Consider the following 22,080-nt stretch of genomic DNA (forward strand, 5'->3'; position numbering starts at 1 on the left):
AGGGAGCCCAATGCGGAACTTGATCCCAGGTCTCCAGGATCAGGCCCTGAGCCGAAGGTGGTGTTAAACCACTGAGCCACCTGGGCTGCCCTCCATCTCATCTTTTAAACAGATATTCATAATTTGTTTTTAGAATCATCCTTCATTTCCCATCTGTTGCCCTTCCCTTCCCTTTCTTTTCTACTTAGAATACAATTATGAAGTAAATTATTTACCTCTCCTGAAGCAGGAGATGGGATGAAAAATAATGGGACAGCTTGTGAATTTCATGCATGCATTGGTCAGACTGGCTACTTGTCCTTCTCCTGTTGCAGTCTTTCTGTGCGAATAACTTTAGAAAGATGAGGAAAACTGAACCTGACTCAAAACTAGTAGATGTGGGGATCCCTAGGTGGCTAAGTGGTTTGGCACCTGCCTTCGGCCCAGGGCATGATCCTAGAGTCCTGGGATTGAGTCCCACATCAGGGTCCCTGCATGGAGCCTGTTCCTCCTCTGCCTGTGTCTCTGCCTCTCTCTCTTTCTCTCTGTGACTCTCATGAATAAATAAATAAATTTAAAAAATCTTAAAACAAAAACTAGTAGATGTTTTCTTTAATCTATTAGTTTCCAAGAAAAAATAGTGTTATAACTTGCCCATCACACTTGCTGCTTATTATACTGGTCCAGACATAGTATACTGGACACAGAGAATCCACTTGCTACACTGAACCACTGGCTCCACGGACATCGAATTTCAGTTTAATTGGTTTTCTGGACTGATAATTTTTATGTCTTTTATATCAGCAGTTCTGTCAAATAGCATTCTTTAAAAGATTTTAAAAAATTTTTAGAGAAAAAGGTACCGTACTTTCAAACACAGAATACTATATTTTTGTCAACTTTGTAAGCTAGTTTAGGTTAATCTCCACTCCCCCTCAAGGCACTAATTTAGCTATTTATTCTGTAAGCATGAGTAAAACACTGAACTAAGCAGTAGAGATGTAAAGATTACTAAGATATGGATCTTTTTTTCAAGGAGTACAGTGCCCAGGCACAGAAGTTCCACTGAAGGCACTGTATCAAAAGTATTTATGGGATCATTAGCAATTGGTTCAGGCTGAAGGTTTCAAGAAAACTAGCTACTGGCCCATAATAGTCAATAATAGCATTAAAATTTTGGAAATGTGGCTACTTTGGATAAAATTTGCAAGCTAAAAAGTTGTCTCATAATCTATCCTAAAAAGGCCTATATAAATTATGCTCAGAACGATCACCACAACCTAATTACAACAGAATCTCTAGGGAGCTGGAGCCCAGGCAGCAGCATTTGTAAACCCCCACCGGTGATTACAATGTGCCTCCAAGGCTGAAAACCACTGGCTCACTAATTGATTAAGTCATAGTATCATGGCTGATTTAAGTTTAGAAACTTAGCAACATAAAGACAGAGTCCTGAGGCTAGATTAGTAGACACTCAGGATCTACAAAGATCCATGACCTGAAATTGTTTTTACTGTGTTTTCACTTGCACCTCATTTTTTGATATGTGCTAATAATACACAATTATATTGTGTATAAGGTTTCCTGTTGGGTATCTCATGGCACTTTTGGCATAAGCCAAAAAAATTAAGTGATTGTCAATCCAATATGTACTGCCTAAGATGTCTGAGTTTTTAAACTTTAAAGCCAGGACAACTGAGGCCTGTAGAAACCATCAGCTTATGGGGCACGACTACTTCCTGCAAGGGTCACTTTTACCATCTACTTTCAAAAAGATCACCTGCACATAAGAATCACAAACCCGCACATAAAAAAAAAGGGTTATCCTGCAAAACAGACTGGGTTCTAGCAAAATGAAGAAAAGAAAGAGACAAGAGATGGATTGGGCGGGTGGGCAGATTCTCAGGAAGGAAGAAGGCTTGAGCGAGAATGAAAGAGCTTGAATTAGAAAGAGGAGATCCCTGGGTGGCTCAGCAGTTTGGCGCCTATCATCCCCCAGGGCGTGATCCCTGGCCCAGTCCCGGCCGGTGGAGTCAGGCTCCCAGCATGGAGCCTGCTTCTCCCTCTGCCAGTGTCTCTCTGCCTCTCTCTCTATGTCTATCACGAATAAATAAATAAAATCTTAAAAAAAAAAAAAAAAAAAGAAAGAGAAGAGCATTCTAGCAGCCATGAAGGAAGAAGGTGCAATAGGAACATCATGATGAAGGGGGAAAAAAAGCATGGTAACTTGGGAAAACACTGAGAAAAAGTAAGTCTCCTTGAAGGAGACCAATATTGACACTGGACACACAGGGTGGGGCCGAGTTATGGAAGGCCTTGATGGACAAGTTGAAGACTTTAAACTTAATCTTACTGAAAAACTGGTTTAATGTCCAACATGTTGTGAAAAGATTCTTCTTACATATTAATAAGCAGAATGTCTTGAGATTCAAGGGGCTGGGAGTGTTAAAGAGAAAAAGAACATCTCAGTATCTTCCAAGCACAGTTCCCTGAATATAACAGGCCTTTAAGAAATGTAATGTTTTAAAAATGAATACTCTACAGCACAATATGCACCTTGGTATTGCTCCCAAATGAATGTCAAATTAATTTTATAAGTAAAGGATTTATAAATAGGTCTGTTAGCTCTTCATAGTACTATTTTAAGTTATTACAATAGAGTTTATTTTAGGAAAGCTAATAACATATCCAAAAAATTATACATCCATTTATGCTACTTTTACTGAGAAAGGCATTATTGAACTTTTTTCTCCTGAATTGTTTATATAGTCTAAATCTAATGAAAATAAATACACTCAATAATGTTAAGACAGTATTTTTAATATTTTCTTCCTTAAAGTAAATGTTAATGCCAAAATGGATCGTTTAGGCCGTTTGCTTTTTTAACCATTATTTGATATAAAAGAGAGCCATTAGAGGTTTAGAAGTATGATTATTGTCAGGTTTCCTGAGAGTAAAATATAGCAATAATTCTAATAACTATGGCTTATATATACTGGATAACTGAGAATTTGACTCCCTATTATTACCAGTAATCACAACTGAAGAAACACTTAAAATTTAGACAAATTAGAAAATCAGGTAACATCACAAACAAAAACCCGCAAGCAGCTAAAAAGTATTTCACAACTAAACCACACCATTCCCCCCAGATATTAAGAATTCATGAGTATAAGAACTATGTTTGTAGTATGAAAAAAAACCTGCAAATTAATATTATAGCAAGATATATTTCAGTTTATTTAAATATAAAAAAACTTTGAATTAAGTCCATAAAGTATAACTCATTAATACTTGTTTCTTAGAACCCAAATAGCTCTTCTTGCTCACTCAAGCCATGTTACTGTATGTACCAAAAATATATACATTTCTTATACATTAACTTTGCTTAAGCTTTTTCATTATGTCACCACTCTCTTTTCCCCAATCAGGATAAAATTTTACTATTTTAGAATATTAAGATCAGGTTAACATTTTATCAGGTTAATGTTCTATATGCAAAAGTTAGGGCCTTACGTATGCTCTTCACTTACTGAATCTGAACAAAGTTTAACAATTTAAAATATCTAGGGGCTTATATTTGTAAGTATGACTTTTTTGTTTTTAAAGGTTTATTTAGTTATTTGAGGGAAAGGAGTGAGAGAGAAAGGATGCCTGCATGGGAGCAGGAGGTGCAGAGGGAGAGAAAGAATCTCAAGCAGACTCTGCAATGAGTGCAGAGTCCAACACAAGGCTGGATCCCACAACCCTGAGACTATGACCTAGGCCAATATCAAGAGCTGAATGCTTAACCAACAGCGCCACCCAGGCACCCCTGTAAGTATGACCTTCAAACACTATTTTTAATTCATAAAATATGACCAGTAGCTAAACTGATGCTAACAAAGCAAAAACATGACAAAAAAAAAAAAAAAAAAAGTAGTTATCACTAATAAAAGCCTTTAAAAACACAATCGCAAAAAAAAAAAAAAAAAAACCACAATCGCATTTCAAATAACTCCAAGCTGGAGTTATCTGCCAAAATCTTAGATTATGAAAGAAAATTAATATTCAAATTAGTATTTTTATTTTTAACTTCATCCATCTGCCCAAAAATAACCTACACCATACCAATCTGCTATTTTCCTTGTGGTACAGTAGTCCTTTTCTTTAGACTTATCAAGAAAAAATTTTTTTTAAATAATATGAACCCAATCACATATCCCACATAAGCTTTTAGAAGTTTACATACAGTTTTCTTAATAAAAAATGTAAGGGCCTCAACATAAGATATTCCGAAAAGATCAGATAAATAAGCACCCTGGTAGTTCATTATGATAACTGATATATAAGAAATCCCATTCATTACAGTAAAGATGTCAAGCAAGCCTTTATGGGTTAATGTGATGTGATATAAACTGTAACTATATGTGTGTGTGTGTGTGTGTGTGTGTGTGTGTATAATATATATATATGGTTTTGTTTTGTTTTTGGAAAGAAAGATTTACTGTTATGAGCAGCCAAAGAACCCAAGAAAGCAAAAACCTGTAACCAAACTTGCATTCTCCGGCCCACCCCACCCCCAAACCTCCTAAAGAAACCTGTAGCAGGGGGCAGGATAGAAAGTCAAAGTTTAAAATAAGGTCTGATGAAAGGAAAATTAGAGCATAATCTGCTTAGCAAAATACAGTGAAGGAAAGGGGTTGCCAGGGGTGTCCTCCAAAGAACCGGCTGCATCGGAATGGTTTCAAATCAAAACAGAGACACGATCAGTTGGGCCATGACAGATGACTTACAAAGCACAGCTACAGCCCCAGACTCGAACATGAGACATTCCTCCTTATGCCTAGTTTCCACTATGAGACTGAAAGGTGGGGGGTCCAGTTTGTGATAGATCCGAAATCCTTTGCTGAACGCCATTCTCCTTTCTTCAGAGGCAGCCCTGCAAAAAAAACAAGCAAAAAACGAATAAATGAAGCTAACGTTTCCTTCTGCAGCAAGGACTGCAAGGCGTCCAGAAGTCCTCCTTGCCAGGTTTTGATGGGGGGGGGGGGGGGAGGAGGATGGAAAGAAAAGAAAAAAGAAAAAGAAAAAAAAGGGGGGGGTAGAGAATGGTTCATTCCAAAAAAAAAAAAAAAAAAAAAAGAAGCCGTCACTTAATTTCATCAAAAAAAAAAAAAAAAAAAAAAAAAAAAAAAGCCGGAGGAGAGAAAAGCTAACCGATTCTCCCTGCAAACGCAACGTAAGGTTGAATTAACTCTAAGTCCACGAGCGGTTTTTGGTTCGGAGGAGTTACTCGTTTACTTTACGTTTGCAAAAAAAAAAAAAAAAAGAAAGAAAGAAAAGAAAAAAAAAAAAAAAGATAAGATTTTTGGGCGTATTTCGTCCGGAGTTGTTTATCAGCTTCCTGCTTCGGGGTTTGTCACTAACGTTGAAAGGGAACCGATTCGGGAACCGATTCGGAAACTTCAAGCCGTTCGGCGGCCCGGGAGGGGGGTGGGGAGGCGAGCGAGGCGGCCTCCAAAGCTCCTTAGGGGGCAGGAGGAGGGGAGAGGATTAATCCGACGCCAGAGGCTCGCCCGGGGGCGACAGAGAAGGGCAGGCGGGGGGGCGGCGCGGTGCCGCCCGCAGGCCCCCGGGAGCGCTGAGCACCCGGACCCGACCGCGGCTCCTCAGGGGGTCCCGGGAAAGCCGCTCCCTCCCCGGCGGACGAGGCGGCCCGGCCGCCGGCTCCCTCCACGATGCGCCAGAGGCGATGACCCCGCGCCCCGACGCGCTGGGCTCCGCCGCCGCCGGGCTGACAGCGCTGTCACCGCAGCCCCCCGCCCCACGCACGCCCCGCGGGCTCCCCGCTCCCGGCCCCGCGCTGCCCGCGGTCGCCCCTCACCGTTCCCGCCCGCGCTGCGGCGGCGGAGGCTGCCCGGGAGGCGTCCGCCCGCGCGCCCGGCTGCCGGTGGGTCTGGCCGCGGCCGCCGCCGCTCCCGCTCCCGCTCCCCGCCCCCCCGCCGCCGGCTTGCTCACCTCTCCCTCCGGCTCCTCCTCCTCCTTCACCCGCAGCCGCCGCCGCCACAGCCGCCGCAGGCGTCACTTCCGCTCCGGCGGGCCCCTCTCTTCCGCATTGCGCCGCGGCCGGGGGCGGAAGGCCCGCCCCTCGGGGGGCGGGGCGGGGCCGCCGGCGGCAGGCCACGCCCACCCGAGCCCTACCGCGGGTCTCTACCTTCTCGGCGCGCGCGCGGCCACGCTCGTCGAGAGCCGCCCTGGGGTCCCGGCGGGAGTCGCGGGTCGCCCCGCTGGGAGGCGGGGACAGGAGGCTCGGCCTCCCCCGGCCCGCCCGCGTGGGCTTCTTCAGAGCGTACCAACCGTCCCCGCGGGCGCCAGGGAAAGCTCTGGGGCGCGGGGACTGGCGCGTGCCCGGCCGGGTGTCCCGCGGGGCGGCGGAGGCTCGGGCGGCGCCCGGAGAGCTGTCCATGGTGCCTCCCCGCCCGCAGCGCCCGGTGCCTGCGCCGAGCGTGTCTGGGTGGGCAGCAGAAGCGGAACGAATGCCTGCCCTGCAGCAACTCCGTGGGCTGCCTTCTCTTCTGGAGGGTTCCACTGTGAGACGGCGCCGAGCCGTGGACACCGGGAGGGGCGGGGGTCACACGCCGGGACCTCAAGGCTCGGAGGCAGCTGTGGTTGGCAGGGAATGGCCGACAGCTTGGGTCAACCGTGGAATTTAATAGGCAAAGGCATCTAACCCGTTCCGTGTACTCATTTCTCAACAAAGCACGCTACGTGGCCATCAGTGTGTCCCACGGACTTCTCCTTCTGCTTCCACCTATCAGACCCAAATATGGGAATGAAGTCAAAGCCAACGGGGCCAAAGGGAATTGAAACCCTGAAGAACCCAGCACTCTGACACTCTGAGAAACCGTCCCTGCTTGCTTTCGTTTTTTTTTTTTTTTCTTTTTTTTTACCTCTTCCCCTTCTTGCTTTTATTTCAGCAGCGAAAGCAGAATTTAAATTTGTTATATTGCACAAACTCATTTCCCCCCTCCTTTGCAGGCCCTGTGTCACGCGGCTTGATTTAACATTTCTTCATCCGTTTTAGAGAAGCTGGACCCACCCTGGTTTCAGGATACTAAAGAAGCTCTCATTCACTAGAAGAGAAGCCATTTCTTTTCTAGAAGGACAGTATGCAAAGACACGTTTTAGTTCTGAGAACTGGAGAGGATTTCTCATTTAGTACTATTGACTTAGAAAAAGGTGTTTGAAAAAAAAAAGAAGAAAAAGGTGTTTGGCTCTCAGTAGTGGTGACTGAGAATTAAACTTAAATGAAGATTTTCTGCTGGACTGGGGTTGCTTCCACCACCCCCCCCACCCCACCCCCTACCCCTGAAGAATCCATTTCAATTAGAGATTGCATTTGACAGAGGAAAGTACATGGGAGTGGGTGGGAATGGAAATTTTCTTATTTGCCTATTCAATTATAATGCCTCTCTAGCCCTGAAGGAATACCAGATGTATGCACCAGAAAAACATATGGAAGGATATCGCTCCAGGAGAGATGTTGATGTTATTGAACACTTTGCTTGGGAGTTGTTTTTTTTTTTTTTTTTTTTTAATGTCAGCTGAAATGCAGAAAAGATGAGTTGTTAAAATTTACTGAATTTCAAGTGGAATTGGGACCTGAAACCAAACGTGCCCACTCCTAATCTAAGACGACTTCCACCATGCCTATCCACAAGGCTACACTGGGAACCCCTCCTTCTCAGAGTGGCAATTATGGGAGCTGGGCTCTTTTAGGAGTAGATGTTCTATTTCTGATTTCCTTGGAGTTTGGACTAAGGAGATTAAGGTCAAAGTTTCTTGGATATGGGTTTAAACTGTTGTTTCTTTCTTTGGAATGAACTGGGGGTGGGAGTGAGGGTAAGCAGGACTCATTATCAGAGTTGTCAGAAGGCAAGGATTTTTCCAAAGCCTTTCAAAATTATTTTAGTCATGAAATAAGCACATGCCCTTGAACACAAGGGCCATTTTACTAGTGACTTTCATAAAATTTTATTCCTTCCTTTTCTTGTCCCTCCTTATTACTTATACTTGTTACAGCACATGAAAATAGCTGGACAGAGTTTCCCCAGATTTGAAAAGTGTCAGGGGTTGGGGTGGCTGACTTAAAATACATGTTAAGGGGCACCCACAAACTTCTTAATGAGGTCTTAAGGACCCACAGAGATGTGCTGACACTTTCTTTTCCCTTGAAAATGAGCAATGAGGCCTGTGGTAGGCTGAAAAAAATATGTCCTAATCCCTGGAACATGTGAACGTTAATTTGTAGGGAAAACAAAGCCTTTGCTAATGTGATCTGAGATTATTTTGCATTATCTGGGTAGGCCCTAAATGTAATCACAGCTGTCCTTAAAGGGTAGCAGAGAGAAATTAGACTCACAGACACAATGTGAAGACAGAAGAGACTGGAGCAATGTGGCCACTAGCCAAGGAATGTCTGTAGCCACCTCTAGAAGCCACCAGAGAGAGCAGATAGGATTCTTCCCTAGAGCCTTTGGAGGAGCATGGCCTTGCCACCACCTTGATTGTGAACTTCTGGATTCCAGAACTGTGAGAGAATTTCTATTGTTTAAAATTACCCAGTTTGTGATAATTTGTTACAATAGCCCCAGGCAATCAATGCAAGTCTTTTATGACTTCCCATCAGGAGAGAAACTGAGAAGACCAAAAACAGTCCCAGATAGATGATTCAGATACGAGCTTCAATAGCATCAACAAATTGACGGCAAACACTCTTGAGTTTTAAATGTTGATTTTTGACCAAATTATTTCTCCTATGGTCAGTTCTCTGTATCAAGTTAATATATGCACTCATCATTTCTATTAAGTCCAAAATACTCCTATAGGGAACTATAAATGGCTCAACCTAATAGTCTGTCCCCAGTACACTGTAGCTAGGGTTAATTTAGAAACAACATATTATTCCCAAGAGATTTTTAAAAACTATGTACCAGGTTACTAGATCACGAATTTTGACAGATGTCTAAAATACAAATTAGTAGTAGGGTCTACTTTTCCTTAAAGCCTGAGTTTTATCAAAAATACTAGAAAACCTTTGGCAAACTTGGGGAATATTAACAGCCTGATCCAGTTATCTCTAACAGGCTCTTGTTCAGGTTACATAGACTAGAGCTGTATCAGATTCTGCAGAGCTATTAGTGTATAGAAAGGGACAGCTCCCTGAGAGGCAGCACAACAGTAGCTTCCAAATAGCATTAACCATGTGCTTAGAGTAAGTTTGTAGCAATCAGCAAAGGAAAAGATTTTAAAATGGAAAATGGAACCCCTGTAAGTAGGATACATACTAAGCTTGAGAGCAGAATCATTGTGAAAATAAAATCAAAACTTTTCAAAGACTGAAAAATTGCTCACACATACCATAGATAAGGACATTACCCCTGTGATGAACAGGAAACTTGTGTGTGTCAAAAAGTTTTCATTTGGAATAACAGACCACCTCACAGAGTGAGTGAAGGGGTTTGTTTTAATGATACACAAGGATTGTTATGGAAACGGAAGGACCAGAGCAAAGGGAGGGCACAGCCTCATTGAGATCAGAGCTGGAGGGTGTTCATGTCAACCTAGCTCTTGGTCCTTGAGCAGCAGGTGTCTCTGGAATTTCAACACCTATGGCTACAAAAGTTAAGCTTTTATGGGCAAAGTGCCTTTTGTAGAGTAGCTTAACATGGCTAAGAATTTGACAAATCTTTCACCCTTTACCCTGTGTTTTGAATCATCAAGCTCAGGATATTAGTTTCCTGAAAATCTTTTTTTTTTTTTTTTAAAGATTTTATTTATTCATGAGAGACAGAGAGAGAGAGAGGCAGACGTAGGCAGAGGGAGAAGTAGGCTCCATGCAGGGAGCCTGACGTGGGACTCGATCCCAGGACTCCAGGATCATGCTCTGGGCCGAAGGCAGGCACTAAACCGCTGAGCCACCCAGGTGTCCCTCTGAAGATCTTTTTAAGTAAAAGGCCCTAAACTAAGGACCATAGTATATCTTCCAAGAAATGTTGTGCTAGGCATTCTCATTGAGCTGGAGGATTGTTAACATCCAAACCCCTCCGAGTTAGGGCTGCAGGCCTAGGGTTAAGCCAGCATAAATTACTGAGGCCTGGAGGTCCAGAAGCAGACCAGAGGCCAGTCAACATTGTACATCAAAACCAATTCCATAAACTTTTAGCCTGTCTGCCTTTGCCAGTTAAGTCTGAAGCCTCTCCCAGCAACTGTGAACCCATTATCCATAATTTCCATTGTGAAGGACAGTCTCCAAAACATTTTGGACAATGAGAGCCGTATCAAAGCATCAGGCCTCCCAAACATTCAGACATTTTACATCGTTCTTACTACATGTATAAGTTCTTCTAGTGCTTTAATTTACCTGAAACAACAGACCAAAATGTTGTTACAATTGGTGATGGCGAATCCCTTTACCGTATGGCTATCACATTAGAGAGGAGTTCTTGTAACCATACAGAATCACTACAGTGTAGCACCTTACACATTGCACTTTGCAGCTCTACAACCTCTGACCATTTTTAGGATTTCCTGGTCTTGAGGGAAATTAGCTTTTAAAACAAAATGAGGCACTTGTCAGAACTCACTGACCAGTAATGCACGTAAGTTTAAGAGGGCAAACTTTACTGTTTATAACTTATACCTCAATAAATCTAGCTTTAAAGGTATTAGGCAATTTTACATTTTAGGATACTCTCATGAGGAAGGGACTCACGGTGAGGCTGTACAATTTGGGGCCAATTCAGAGTAATGAGGTTATCATCACTGCCGGCAACTATGATTCAAGCCAGCTGAAGCCCTTTGGGAGACGATGACGAACATACTGGAGAGATTAGGAACTGGTGTGATGAGGCACTTGGGTGGCTGCCAGCGCAGCATCTTCCTTCAGCTCAGATCATGATCCCAGGGTCCTTGGATGGAGTCCTGCTCAGCAGGGAGCCTGCTGCTCCTTCTGCTTGTGCTCACTCTGACTCGCTCTCAAATAAGTAAGAAACTGGTGTGTGTGGTTGGTATGGTAGACCTGAAATCGTGCCTTCCCAGTCTCCCACAAAGAGACCCTGGGCACCAATGACTGAGTGTAGTGGGGAGACAAAGGCAGGCTAGCTCCTAGAGACATGAAGTCCCTCAAAGAACTGTGACTCTGGGTTGAGGAGTTCCTGTCAGGCCTGCTGAGACCTTCTTAACTGTTGCATCTGAGACTTCATTCCTCCCATTTCTGCTTCAGAGGTCCTGCCTGCCTCATGAACTCTCAATTCTCAGGCTCTCCTGGTCTCGTCCAGCTCCTTCTCTTTTCCCTATCAAAAACCTCCTGCATTATCTAATGTTACCTCAGCGACTGCCTCCCCAGAGGACCCGGACTACTGAGTATTTCTTTTCCTGTTCCCTTCTTTGGCTGAGGGCTGTTCCCTGGGACATTATCTGGTGGGCACTCCAGTGTACTGCACAGGCCAAAGGAAAGCCCTCAGGCAGACCTGCAGGACACCAGAGCATCCACAGGGGTAAGGGTGGGGCACCGCCGTCACATGGTAAAACATAGCCATAAGTCTTTATGACTGGTTTATATTGTTTCAATAAAATAACTTTCCTTTTCAAAAACCTTTCTCACCTATCTTGGAGTTAATTCAGAAGACTGAACAAAAGGAAAAATTGAAGCAGCAAACCTTTAGCTTTATTAAAATGTCACCCTCTATTTATCTTTTGCCAATTCCCTTCATAAGGATGTACTTAAGCTCTTTCAGGAACAAAACCTTTTCCGGCTGAGACAGGAGAACTCTTGTTTTATGCACTACACTCAATTCACTTCACATCAAGGTCCCTATGTGGTATGCAAACCCAATCCTGAAACCAAAACAGCCTGAGGGATTGCACAGGATAAAAAAGTCTCCAAGCTTACTCCAAGAGTCCTTCAAAGTAGATACAGGAAAAGTCACCAGTCTAATGGAGTTGGAAACACAAACTTAAGGCACAAATGATGTGAATGTTGTAACTATCCATGTGTATATGTGTTATTCCACTGAGGTTCTCATTTTAATCCTGTTCACTAGGCCATGATTGTGAAACAGAATGAATATGTAGGGATAAGTAGTGTTCCTACAATAAAGATAAAACTGACAGAGCAGGGCAGCCTGGGTGGCTCAGTGGTTTCGCACCTGCCTTCAGCCCAAGGCGTGATCCTGGAGACCCGGGATCGAATCTCATGTCGGGCTCCCTGCAAGGAGCCTGCTTCTCCCTCTGCCTGTGTCTCTGCCCCTCGCTCCCTCTGTGTCTTTCATGAATAAATAAATAAAATCTGAAAAAACAAAACAAAAAACTGACAGAGCACTTAAGAGTGCATGACACTGTTATAAATGTTATTTGAAATGCTCTAAAATTAGTCACCAGCAAAATACAACAAAGGATCTATTTAAAAATTAATTTAATGCTTGGCTAAAGCTTAATTACATATATAATTATCAAACAATAGTCCTTAATTTCCAAAAAGTTCCTCTTTTGAAAATCACAGAATCAGAAAGCATAAACTTTAAAACAAGTTCTCTGAATATTTACAATGTGGTATAAACATTATAGAAGACCAAGGATATTAAATTGCCTGGGTGTACCTAATCAGCAAGGCGTATTCTTTATTGCATATATAACTCACATATGTGGGATTTTAAATAAAATGACAGACTACTAAAATTCAAATGCATGTATTTTTGTAAGCTGGTCAGGGGGTAAAATCATGAATGAGACAGGACAGTCAGCCCAAAACCATGCATTAGGTTTGTAGGGCTATTATTTCTAAAAGTTACACTTCTACGTTCTTCTCAAAAACCTATGTTGCATATATCATTTAGAGTTCATATTAAACCCACATTTGACTGTAATGCTGATTCAAGGAAGAAAGTTTCCATTCACCCAATGACTAAGTCCACACTCAACTCTCAATTTTAAGGCAGCAAAGCTACAGTGATAGCAACTGCTAACCAAAAGGTGATGAACACTTAGTCACTTGCCAGCCCTTTTGTTGCAACAGTGTAGTAATTTCCCTAAGACAATTTGCTACTGAATAATTTTCTGCTGTTAAAAGGCTTACTCTGTAGAAAAACACCACAAATTTCCAGTGTGAAAGTAACTCCATGGTGGTATAAATATATATATATGCATAATTACACAATTTACACTGCACACATCGTTTACAGAACAATTAACTGAGAGGGTTAATTTGAAGGACCATAAAAAATACGTCTGTAAACAAAGTATGACAGGCAGTAAGGAAAACATTAATAGGCTTCCTAGAAATAATGTGAATTCCTTTCATTCCAAAGAAATTGCATTTAAGGACACAGTATTGAATATTAATAATGTTCTTTGTATTAAAACAAGAATCAGTATTTTACAGTTAAGAAACTTTACATATATACAAAATTTATACACTGGGAATGGTATTAAAGCAAACAGGCTTTTTAGTCTCACAGATCTATTTTCCTTCAATCAAAGACTTAAATTCTTTCACATTATGGTCACTTGCAACAGACATGGCATGATCCAAAGCGCGAACACTTGCAAGGAGTTTTACTATCTGTTTTATGTTTTCCCTAGAAAAGAAAAAATGTAACAACATCTTAAGTTACTGATTTTATGACCATTTTTGAGGTTTGCAATCAATTTTTTCAAGCGTACATTTTTAAAGAAGACAGAGATAAGCAAGCTACAGCATGCAAAAAAAAATAAATAAATTTGTCCGTATAAAACAAAACTGGTATATGTTTAAATGACTAGCCCGGAGACCAAGGATCCACTTTCAAAAACAAAACCACCCCAAAATTTCATTCAGATCAATGATTTTCACGGATATCTAGATAGGAGAGAAAGCAATCTATTGCCAAACTACTTCAGAGACCTGCTTCCCATTCTCCCAAACCAGAGTTCCCAGGTCTTTCCGAAATTATCTGGAACATAAATGTATTTGTGTGTATTCATCCCCAATCTTGCATAATCTCCATTCTTCCAAAATTTGCTAAGAGCATAAACTGGCTTCCTCTTATCACCCCAGCTAGCAGCCATTCCCAGTAGTCCTCAAATTTTAGCATATATCATAATTACTTAAAGGACTGCTGATACATAGATCACTAGGCCCCACCCCCAGAATTCAAAATCAGTAGGTCTGGAGTAGGGCCTGAGATTTGCATTTCTAACAAATCTCCCAGGTGATGATGATAATCCAGGAACCACTTGAAGAATGACCATTTGAACAATGAAGTTTGAACCATGTGTGAGAAACAGCATACAATGTGACATTATTAGCTTTATCTGCAAAATTGTAGCAAGCATCTTTCAGGGAAGGATTATATTTGTAAAACTTTGTAACCCACATGGAACCTATCTTAAGGGCTCTGCTCACAGCAAATGCTTGTAATGGATGAAGTTTTCTTTTCTTTTCAAGAATTTTATTTATTTATTAATGAGAGACACAGAGAGAAAGAGAGAGAGGCAGAGACACAGGCAGAGGGAGAAGCAGGCTCCATGCAGGGAGCCTGACGTGGTACTGGATCCCGGGTCTCCAGGATCACGCCCTGGGCTGAAGGCGGCACTATACCACTTAGCCACCCGGGCTGCCCTGAAGTTCTTTTCTGTAGAAAAGTAAATACCATTTGTTGGCATTTAACTTCCTAACAAAAACAGTTATATATAAACAAATCAAAAGTTAAAAAATGATTAGGACTGATCTAGTAAGAAACACTAAGGAGAAATACTAGTGTCAATAAATATCAACCAACAACAAAATGACCTAAAGATGAAATTAAAATATAAATCAAAATCACCTGCCAAAGAATTTTACCACTAAAATCTTTACTATCTACTTGGTTTTTAACTTTATTGTAAAACAGCAAATTTGTTAAAGAAAATAGAATTCTTCTCCATGGAAGGGAAATGAGGGAAAAGAAAAACATTTTGTTACAGGGATATGACTAATGGTGTATATTCTGAATATGAAAACTCTGACAGAAGACTATATGAAATAAAACTTAGAAAATTCTTTCAAATTGTACTTCTTAATATTATTACTTACTTTTTTATGCTAGAGATTTATCCCCAAATTACATGAATATCCAAGACAACATAAGCAAAAAGGGATAATGGTTCATTCCTTCCTTGCAACTCTTGGTAAAAACTGTGTACAAACTGCTCCCCAAAAATCATGAACCTTAAGCCTATATGAGATGGATACAAGAGAACTCCACACGGAGAACAAATGTCCTGAAATTGGCTAACTTTTAATACACTTAAGTTTTTGTGACCAGCTTTTTGAGTGTTTTTATCTCTATAATGAACTTCCAGAGATTAAGATCCATGACATTCTAAGAGCCTGAAATCTCCCCAATTCTTCAAAGGAGACAAGAGAAAACCATGATTCATTCATTCTCCTTAGAACTGGTGCTTACCAGAAGTCTTTCTTAATACCTTCATAAATAACATATAAAAAAAAAAAAGATTAGGTAAAACTGCAAAAATGAAAAAGGATGTGTATTTTTGGTGGGTTTTCCAATACCAAATCAATGCACAATTTAAGGTAAAATATAAACATGACTCTAAGACATTCTAATAATACTAAATGTGACAAAAAATAAAGACTCTAGCCCACCATTTCATTAAACAATTACCAAAAAATTACCTTGCATTTCTTTTTTCCACATCGGAACATCCGATACTGTTTCTGTAGATTGTATCTGCTAAATGTACAAGGTATCGACAGAAGTTTTCTAACTGAGAAATAGTTCTTTCTCCTTTCAGGTTCATGAACCACTGCTTTGGGAAACAATTGATTACCTATGAAGAAGAAAGATGTAAAATAAAATAGTTAAAATAAATTGTCTAAAAGCTGAGCCTAGACAGGGGGTAAAATGTATGTAACTAGAAGACCTGCTATTGAACTATATATGTATCGCCAATACCTTTGAAGAGACATTCTTTTCAACCTGACTTTCCACATTAACTATACAAATATACCTGAATATTATCTGTACTTTTAACTTCAACAACAGGTACTCAAAACAAAAGATAAATGACCTTCAATATTTAAGGAAATTAGGAACATAAAACTGTTAACCAATTGCTTCATTTTCCTGTCTTCCAGGAAGCCCAAAATGAACTGAATTGCCATTTTTATCAGTGGCTTTTGATATAAAAACATGTGCAGGGATCCCTGGGTGGCGCAGCGGTTTGGCGCCTGCCTTTGGCCCAGGGCGCGATCCTGGAGACCCGGGATCGAATCCCACATCGGGCTCCCGGTGCATGGAGCCTGCTTCTCCCTCTGCCTGTGTCTCTGCCTCTCTCTCTCTCTCTCTCTCTGTGACTATGATAAATAAATTAAAAAAAAAAAAAAAAAACATGTGCAGCATAAGTATCACAGCATAAACATGTGTAGCCCCTCCACATTCTGACCAATTCTGTGAGTAGGTGTCCAAGCTGGCCCAGAGTGGGTTCAAGAGAATAGTGCAGCAGGGGGGTGGCTTAGGGCAGGAGGTGACCTGGGCATGGTGTCAGTACAAAACCCTGGTAAGGGGAGGCTAGTTTCCACATGGGGGAGAGCAATGTACCAGGAGGATTCATTTAAGTGAGCAGAGGACCAAAGGACCCAGGGATGCTTGGGAAAATGACTGATTCCAGAGCTGGGGTCAAGCAAGTAGAAGATGAGCCTGGAACATCACGGGCCAGAAAGAAAGTGCTCCCCCAAAATGAGAGTACATGTTACAAGGTCACAGAAGTCAACTGGCAGGGACTCAAATGAAATCTGGGACAGTTCCTGCCAAAGATGCAGAATCTGAACCCAATCATGAAAAGATTAAAAAAAAAAACAAACCCAAGTTGAGGGACATTCTGCAAAATAACTAGCCCTTCACCTTCAAAAGTGTCAAGGTTTTGTAAAGGTCAAGGAAAGCCAAGAACTCTTCCAGATTAAAGGAGACTACGAAGACATGATAATTAAATGCCAAGAATGATCTGGGCAGTATTTTGCCAAGGATGTGATATTATCGACATAACTGACAAAACTTAAAAGATCTCAAAGCTTAGGTGACAGTAATAGATAAATTATATTGATAGCTTGCAATTATATATAAGAACACCCATGTTTATAGGAAACAGACATAAAAGTATTTGAGGCAGGGGAGTATCATGTTAGAAACTTACTCTGGCATGGTTGAGGGAAAAAATTTTCTATCGTACTTGCAAATTTTAATTTTATAGTTATTTCAAAAAATATTTTCAAAAAAGGGAAATTAGGGGTGCTATAGGGCATATGACTCTTGATCTAATACGGATGGTAAGTTCAAGCCCCACATTGGATGTAGATTGTTTGAGAATAAAATCTTAAAATATAAAAAACATGAAACTAACTCCCATAAAATAGAAAACAAAATAAAATTAAACAGGGACGCCTGGGTGGCTCAGCAGTTGAGCATCAGCCTTCTGCTGAGGGTGTGGTCCTGGACTCCTGGGATCGAGTCCCACCCACACTGGGCTCCCCTTGAGGAGTCTGCCTCCCTTTCCCTCTGACTCTCTCTATGTGTCCCTCATGAATAAATAAATAAAATCATAAAAAAATAAAATTAAAATTATTTCAATGAGAGACTATTGCTATAATAACACTCAAAATAGTATGCATCCAATTGTAAAAAATTTATTATTCTGAAATTAACAACTTTAACACCTACCAAAATAATGATATAATAGATGGATAAAAGGATAGATACATATATTACAATATACATTTTTATGTGAAAAATTCTAAGGGGGTTCAGAGCTACCTGGGAGGCAAACTGATTGTCAACATTTCACCAAGGTCAATAAGCAAAGGGGTTTTCACAAAGTCTAAAATCTCTCCTCAAATAAAGGAAACTTAGTTCATTGTAATTTACATGCTTTACAAACTACAATATGTATCACTTAACTCACATTTTGGGCTTTTTTGATGCTGTCATCTCCATATTCAGAATTCTGAAAAGCCATGAGAATGTATCTGTTTAATAAACCATCTATTGACAATTCCTGAAGAGTTTTATTGGAGAAAATGCCATACCACTGAAGAAAATTCCCTAATAGCTAGAACGAGAAAAGAAATTATTTCCCCTCAGACTGAGATCATTGACAGATAACACTGTATAAGGTGTACAACATAATGATTTGATCTAAGTATATATTGTGAAATGATCACCACAGTAAGTTAGCATCCTTCACCTAACTGAATTTTTTCCCTTGTGACGAGAACTTTTAAGATCTACTCTCTCAGCTTTAAATATATATCACGTTATTATCACCTACAGCCACCACATTGTACATTACATTCACAGAACTTTTTCATCTGTAACTGGAAATCTGTACTTTTGGATCCCTTTCACCAGAACCCCCCTACTCACTTCCATCCTAGACTCCCACTTCTGGCAAACACACATCAGATCTCTCTTTCTACAAGTCTGGTAAATTTTTTTTTATGAGAAGAAAAACTATCCAGAGGTACTATTAAGTCAAAGAAAATAGTTACAGAGTAAAACACCTTGTGAAAGAAATACAGTGGACTATGTCTTGCTGAAGTATTAACAGTTTTAAAGGGTCCAAATACTGCCTCAAATGACTAAAGATTTGAATTTTAAGCTTTAATTAGTTAAAACTAACTAACTGAGACATAAATAGCTACATGAAGCTAGTGACTACTACATATGCCAGGCCAAAAACAGAGTATCTTCCATCATCATAGAAAGTACTACCAGGGAAGTGCTGATTCTTACATAAATGTCCTTCATTAAAAATCATGGTTAAGTGAGTCCTACAACCATCCTCAAAAAGATGGAAATTCTCTGACTACAACACTGCATGTTTACTCAATCTCACGAACCTGAACTGAGTTCAAGCTACTAACGCTCAATACATGCAAAATAGAAGCCATTATTACAAAATGGGAGGGCCCGGCCCAACCCACCATAAAAGTTTCTCAGTATTTCCCAGCTCAGTAAACATTAACATTATCCAACCAACTCAGTACGCCGGATGCCTGGATGTTATTCTTCACCTTTCCCTGAAGCTGTGTGACCCCATTTCCATCCACTGTGTCCATTTCTCTCAGTTCCTGTTGCCACCCCCCAATCCAAGCTGCCATCGTCTCTTTCTGGACCCCACCGTCCCTTAAGCAATTATGAGCATAAGCTCTAGAGTAGTCCTTAAGCAGGGTTCTGTGAGAGAACTAAAACCTACAGAAAATGATCTGAGTTATTTCTTATTTAATTTTCCCAAAGATGGTACATAGCAAGTACCATTCTAGACACAGGGAAAGAGAATTCATTATGTTCCATGGAGGACTTAGGGCATTAGGCATTTTTTCACAGAACCCGACTGAGAGGAGCTGCTCATTAGTCAGACTGGCCTCACTTAGCCTCCCATTTCTACACTGAACAAAAGAATGACTCTGGGCAGGTTATTCTGTTGCCTAACTGCTCCAGGAGTAGTATGAGAATATAATAGGGTCTAGTTCATAGGCTACTGTGAAGATTCAACAATAAAGGGTATGGCACAGTGCTTGGCACATAGTACATCCATAATAAATTTTCATTATTGCTAACCTTACCTGCTGTGATCCATTATCCAAACAACAGCCAGAGTAATCTTAAAAACGGCAATTTGTGCATGTCACTTCCCTGCTAAAAACCCTTCCATGACCAATATTAATTTTCAACAAAGGTACACAAACAATTCAATAACGACATTTTGAATTGTCACCATTATTTATAATAGCCAAATTATGGAAGCAGCCCAAGTGTTCATCAATTGATAGTAGATAAAAATGATGTGGTATATATACCGTATACACACACAAACACACACACACAAACAGAATATTCAGCCATCATCCAGAATGAAATCTTGCCATTTGCAATATGGAGCTAGAGAGAGTATAATGCTAAGTGAAATAAATCAGTAAGAGAAAGAAATGCCCTATGATCTCACTTACATGTTAAGAAACAAAACGAACAAGCAAAGAGAAAGACAAACCAAGAAACAGACTCAACACTAAAGAGAACTGATATTCACGAGAAGGGAGGCTGGGGATGGGGAGGTGATGAGTGAAACAGGTGATGGGGATTAAGGAGTGGACACATCATGAATACTGAGAAATGTATAGAATGGTTGACCACTATATTGTGTGCCTGAAACTAATATAATGCCATATATTAACTATACCTAGAACTAAAATAAAAATTGTAAAACTTAATAAAAAAAAAAGCCTTTTCAATAAACTCTGGAACGAAGTTCAATCCAGGCCCCCACATCTGCTAAAAAACTTAACTCAAAATGGATTACAGACTTAAATGTAAAGCCTGAAACTATGAACTATCTAGATGAAATGACAGGAGAAAAACTGTGGTCTTGTGTTAGGCAAAGATTTCTTAGATATGACACCCAAAACACAACCCTTAATAGGAAAAAGTGTTTAACCAGACTCCATCAAAATGAGGAACTTCTGCACTTTGAAAGACTGTTAGAGCATGAAGATAAGCCACACAGTAGCAAAGAAAAACTGCAAACTATACATCTGGTAAAGAATTTATACCCAGAATATGAACTCAAATCTCAGTAAGACAATTTTTAAAAATGCAAAAATTTGGGTGCCTGGGTGGCTCAGTTCATTAAGCATCTGCCTTTGGCTCAGGTCATGATCCCAGGGTCCTGGGATTGAGCTCCACATTGAGGTCCCTGCTCAGTGGCGAGTCTGCTTCTCCCTCTCCCTCTGCCTTTCCCCCAGCTCTTTCAAGTAAGTAAAATCTTAAAAAAAAAAAAAAAAGCAAAAGATTTGAACAGATACTTCACAAGAGAACATAGCAAATAAACACATGAAAACATGCTCAACATCATCAGTCATTGGAGAAATACAAATTAAGACTAACAGGACAACACTACACACATAGTAGAATGACTTAAAAAAACCCACTACTCCAAAACTGACAATACCGTGTTGCATTACATGGTGAAAACGAGGAATAATTGGGGAACATTAATGTATTGTTGATTTGAAAACCAGCTTTGCATAGGTATTCTTCACCCAAGTGAAATGTAAACTTACATATCCAGAAAAGGCCTGTATACAAATGTTTACAGCAGCTTTATTCATAATCACTCTAAACTGGAAACAATTCAATATTCCTCAATTGGGGAATGGATTAAAAAATAATATAGCAACTTGTGGCATATCCACCTTCAAAGGAAGACTACTTAGCAATAAAAAGACATGAACTAATGACAACACTGATAAGTCTCAAATGCATTATGCTGAGTGAAGCCAGACTCAAAAGTATCCCGTAAATAATACTATTCCTAGGGCACCCTTACAAAGAAAACCATAGGACAAGAAAAATGGGTGGCCATGGTACAGGGGAGGTCTCCACTACAAAGGAGACTGGGGAATCTGGGGAGATGGTAAAAGTGTTCCCATCTTGATTTGGGTAGTGAACACACATTTCCCTTACCCCAGGCATCTTGGACTTTTCTGTTTTTCTCATATATCCTGCCTTCCCTCACCTCAGTGCCAGCTCTTAACTTATTCTTTTAGTCTAATAATCTAAATATCACTTACTCAGGGTAGTCGGGGATCTTCTGTAACATATCAGTGAAGGTCTCTGTACCCTTGTTTTTTTTTTTTTTTTTCCTGTACCCTTGTTATATGTTCCCACATCACCCTGAATTTCTCCTTTCAGGATTCATCACACCTGAGATGCTAATAATACTTGTCTGCTGTCAACTGTGCTGATTATAAACTCTACAAAGACTCCACTTCTATTATATTCAGTGCTATATTCCCCACCTTAGAAAAGTAACTGATACTCTATACTTGATGAATAAATTAATTATGATTTAGCAAGTTGTTATATACATACATATTAACTCTGGCTGTATATACATATATATAAAGTAACTTATACATTAAAATGGCTAACTTGGCTAGCTTGGACTTTGCTTGGAACTCAGAAAACATTTTCTTGTGTGGAAACACCAAACCTGAGTAAACTTTTGGAATAAAATTACTTTGTA

General features: G+C 40.4%; 2 protein-coding genes across 14 annotated transcripts in view; both read right to left on the reverse strand.

Moving 5' to 3' along the window:
- The window catches only part of SYNJ1 (synaptojanin 1), a 90,855-nt gene extending 84,742 nt beyond the window's left edge, over window positions 1-6,113 (reverse strand). For all 13 annotated transcript variants that reach the window (XM_025450050.3, XM_025450053.3, XM_049104789.1 and 10 more), the window contains exons 1-2: window positions 5,980-6,113; window positions 4,755-4,900 (exon numbers count right to left, since the gene is read on the reverse strand). In XM_025450050.3, coding sequence (XP_025305835.1) covers window positions 4,755-4,878 — 124 coding nt within the window. In that variant the 5' untranslated portion in view covers window positions 4,879-4,900; window positions 5,980-6,113. The remainder of the gene's footprint in view (window positions 1-4,754; window positions 4,901-5,979) is intronic.
- Window positions 6,114-12,419: 6,306 nt separating this feature from the next.
- PAXBP1 (PAX3 and PAX7 binding protein 1) overlaps window positions 12,420-22,080 on the reverse strand; it is a 34,506-nt gene continuing 24,845 nt past the window's right edge. The window contains exons 16-18 of the mRNA XM_025449645.3: window positions 17,959-18,105; window positions 15,677-15,831; window positions 12,420-13,598 (exon numbers count right to left, since the gene is read on the reverse strand). Coding sequence (XP_025305430.1) covers window positions 13,481-13,598; window positions 15,677-15,831; window positions 17,959-18,105 — 420 coding nt within the window. The 3' untranslated portion in view covers window positions 12,420-13,480. The remainder of the gene's footprint in view (window positions 13,599-15,676; window positions 15,832-17,958; window positions 18,106-22,080) is intronic.

This window comes from Canis lupus, chromosome 31, assembly GCF_003254725.2.
Source record: "Canis lupus dingo isolate Sandy chromosome 31, ASM325472v2, whole genome shotgun sequence".
Lineage (NCBI taxonomy): Eukaryota > Metazoa > Chordata > Mammalia > Carnivora > Canidae > Canis > Canis lupus.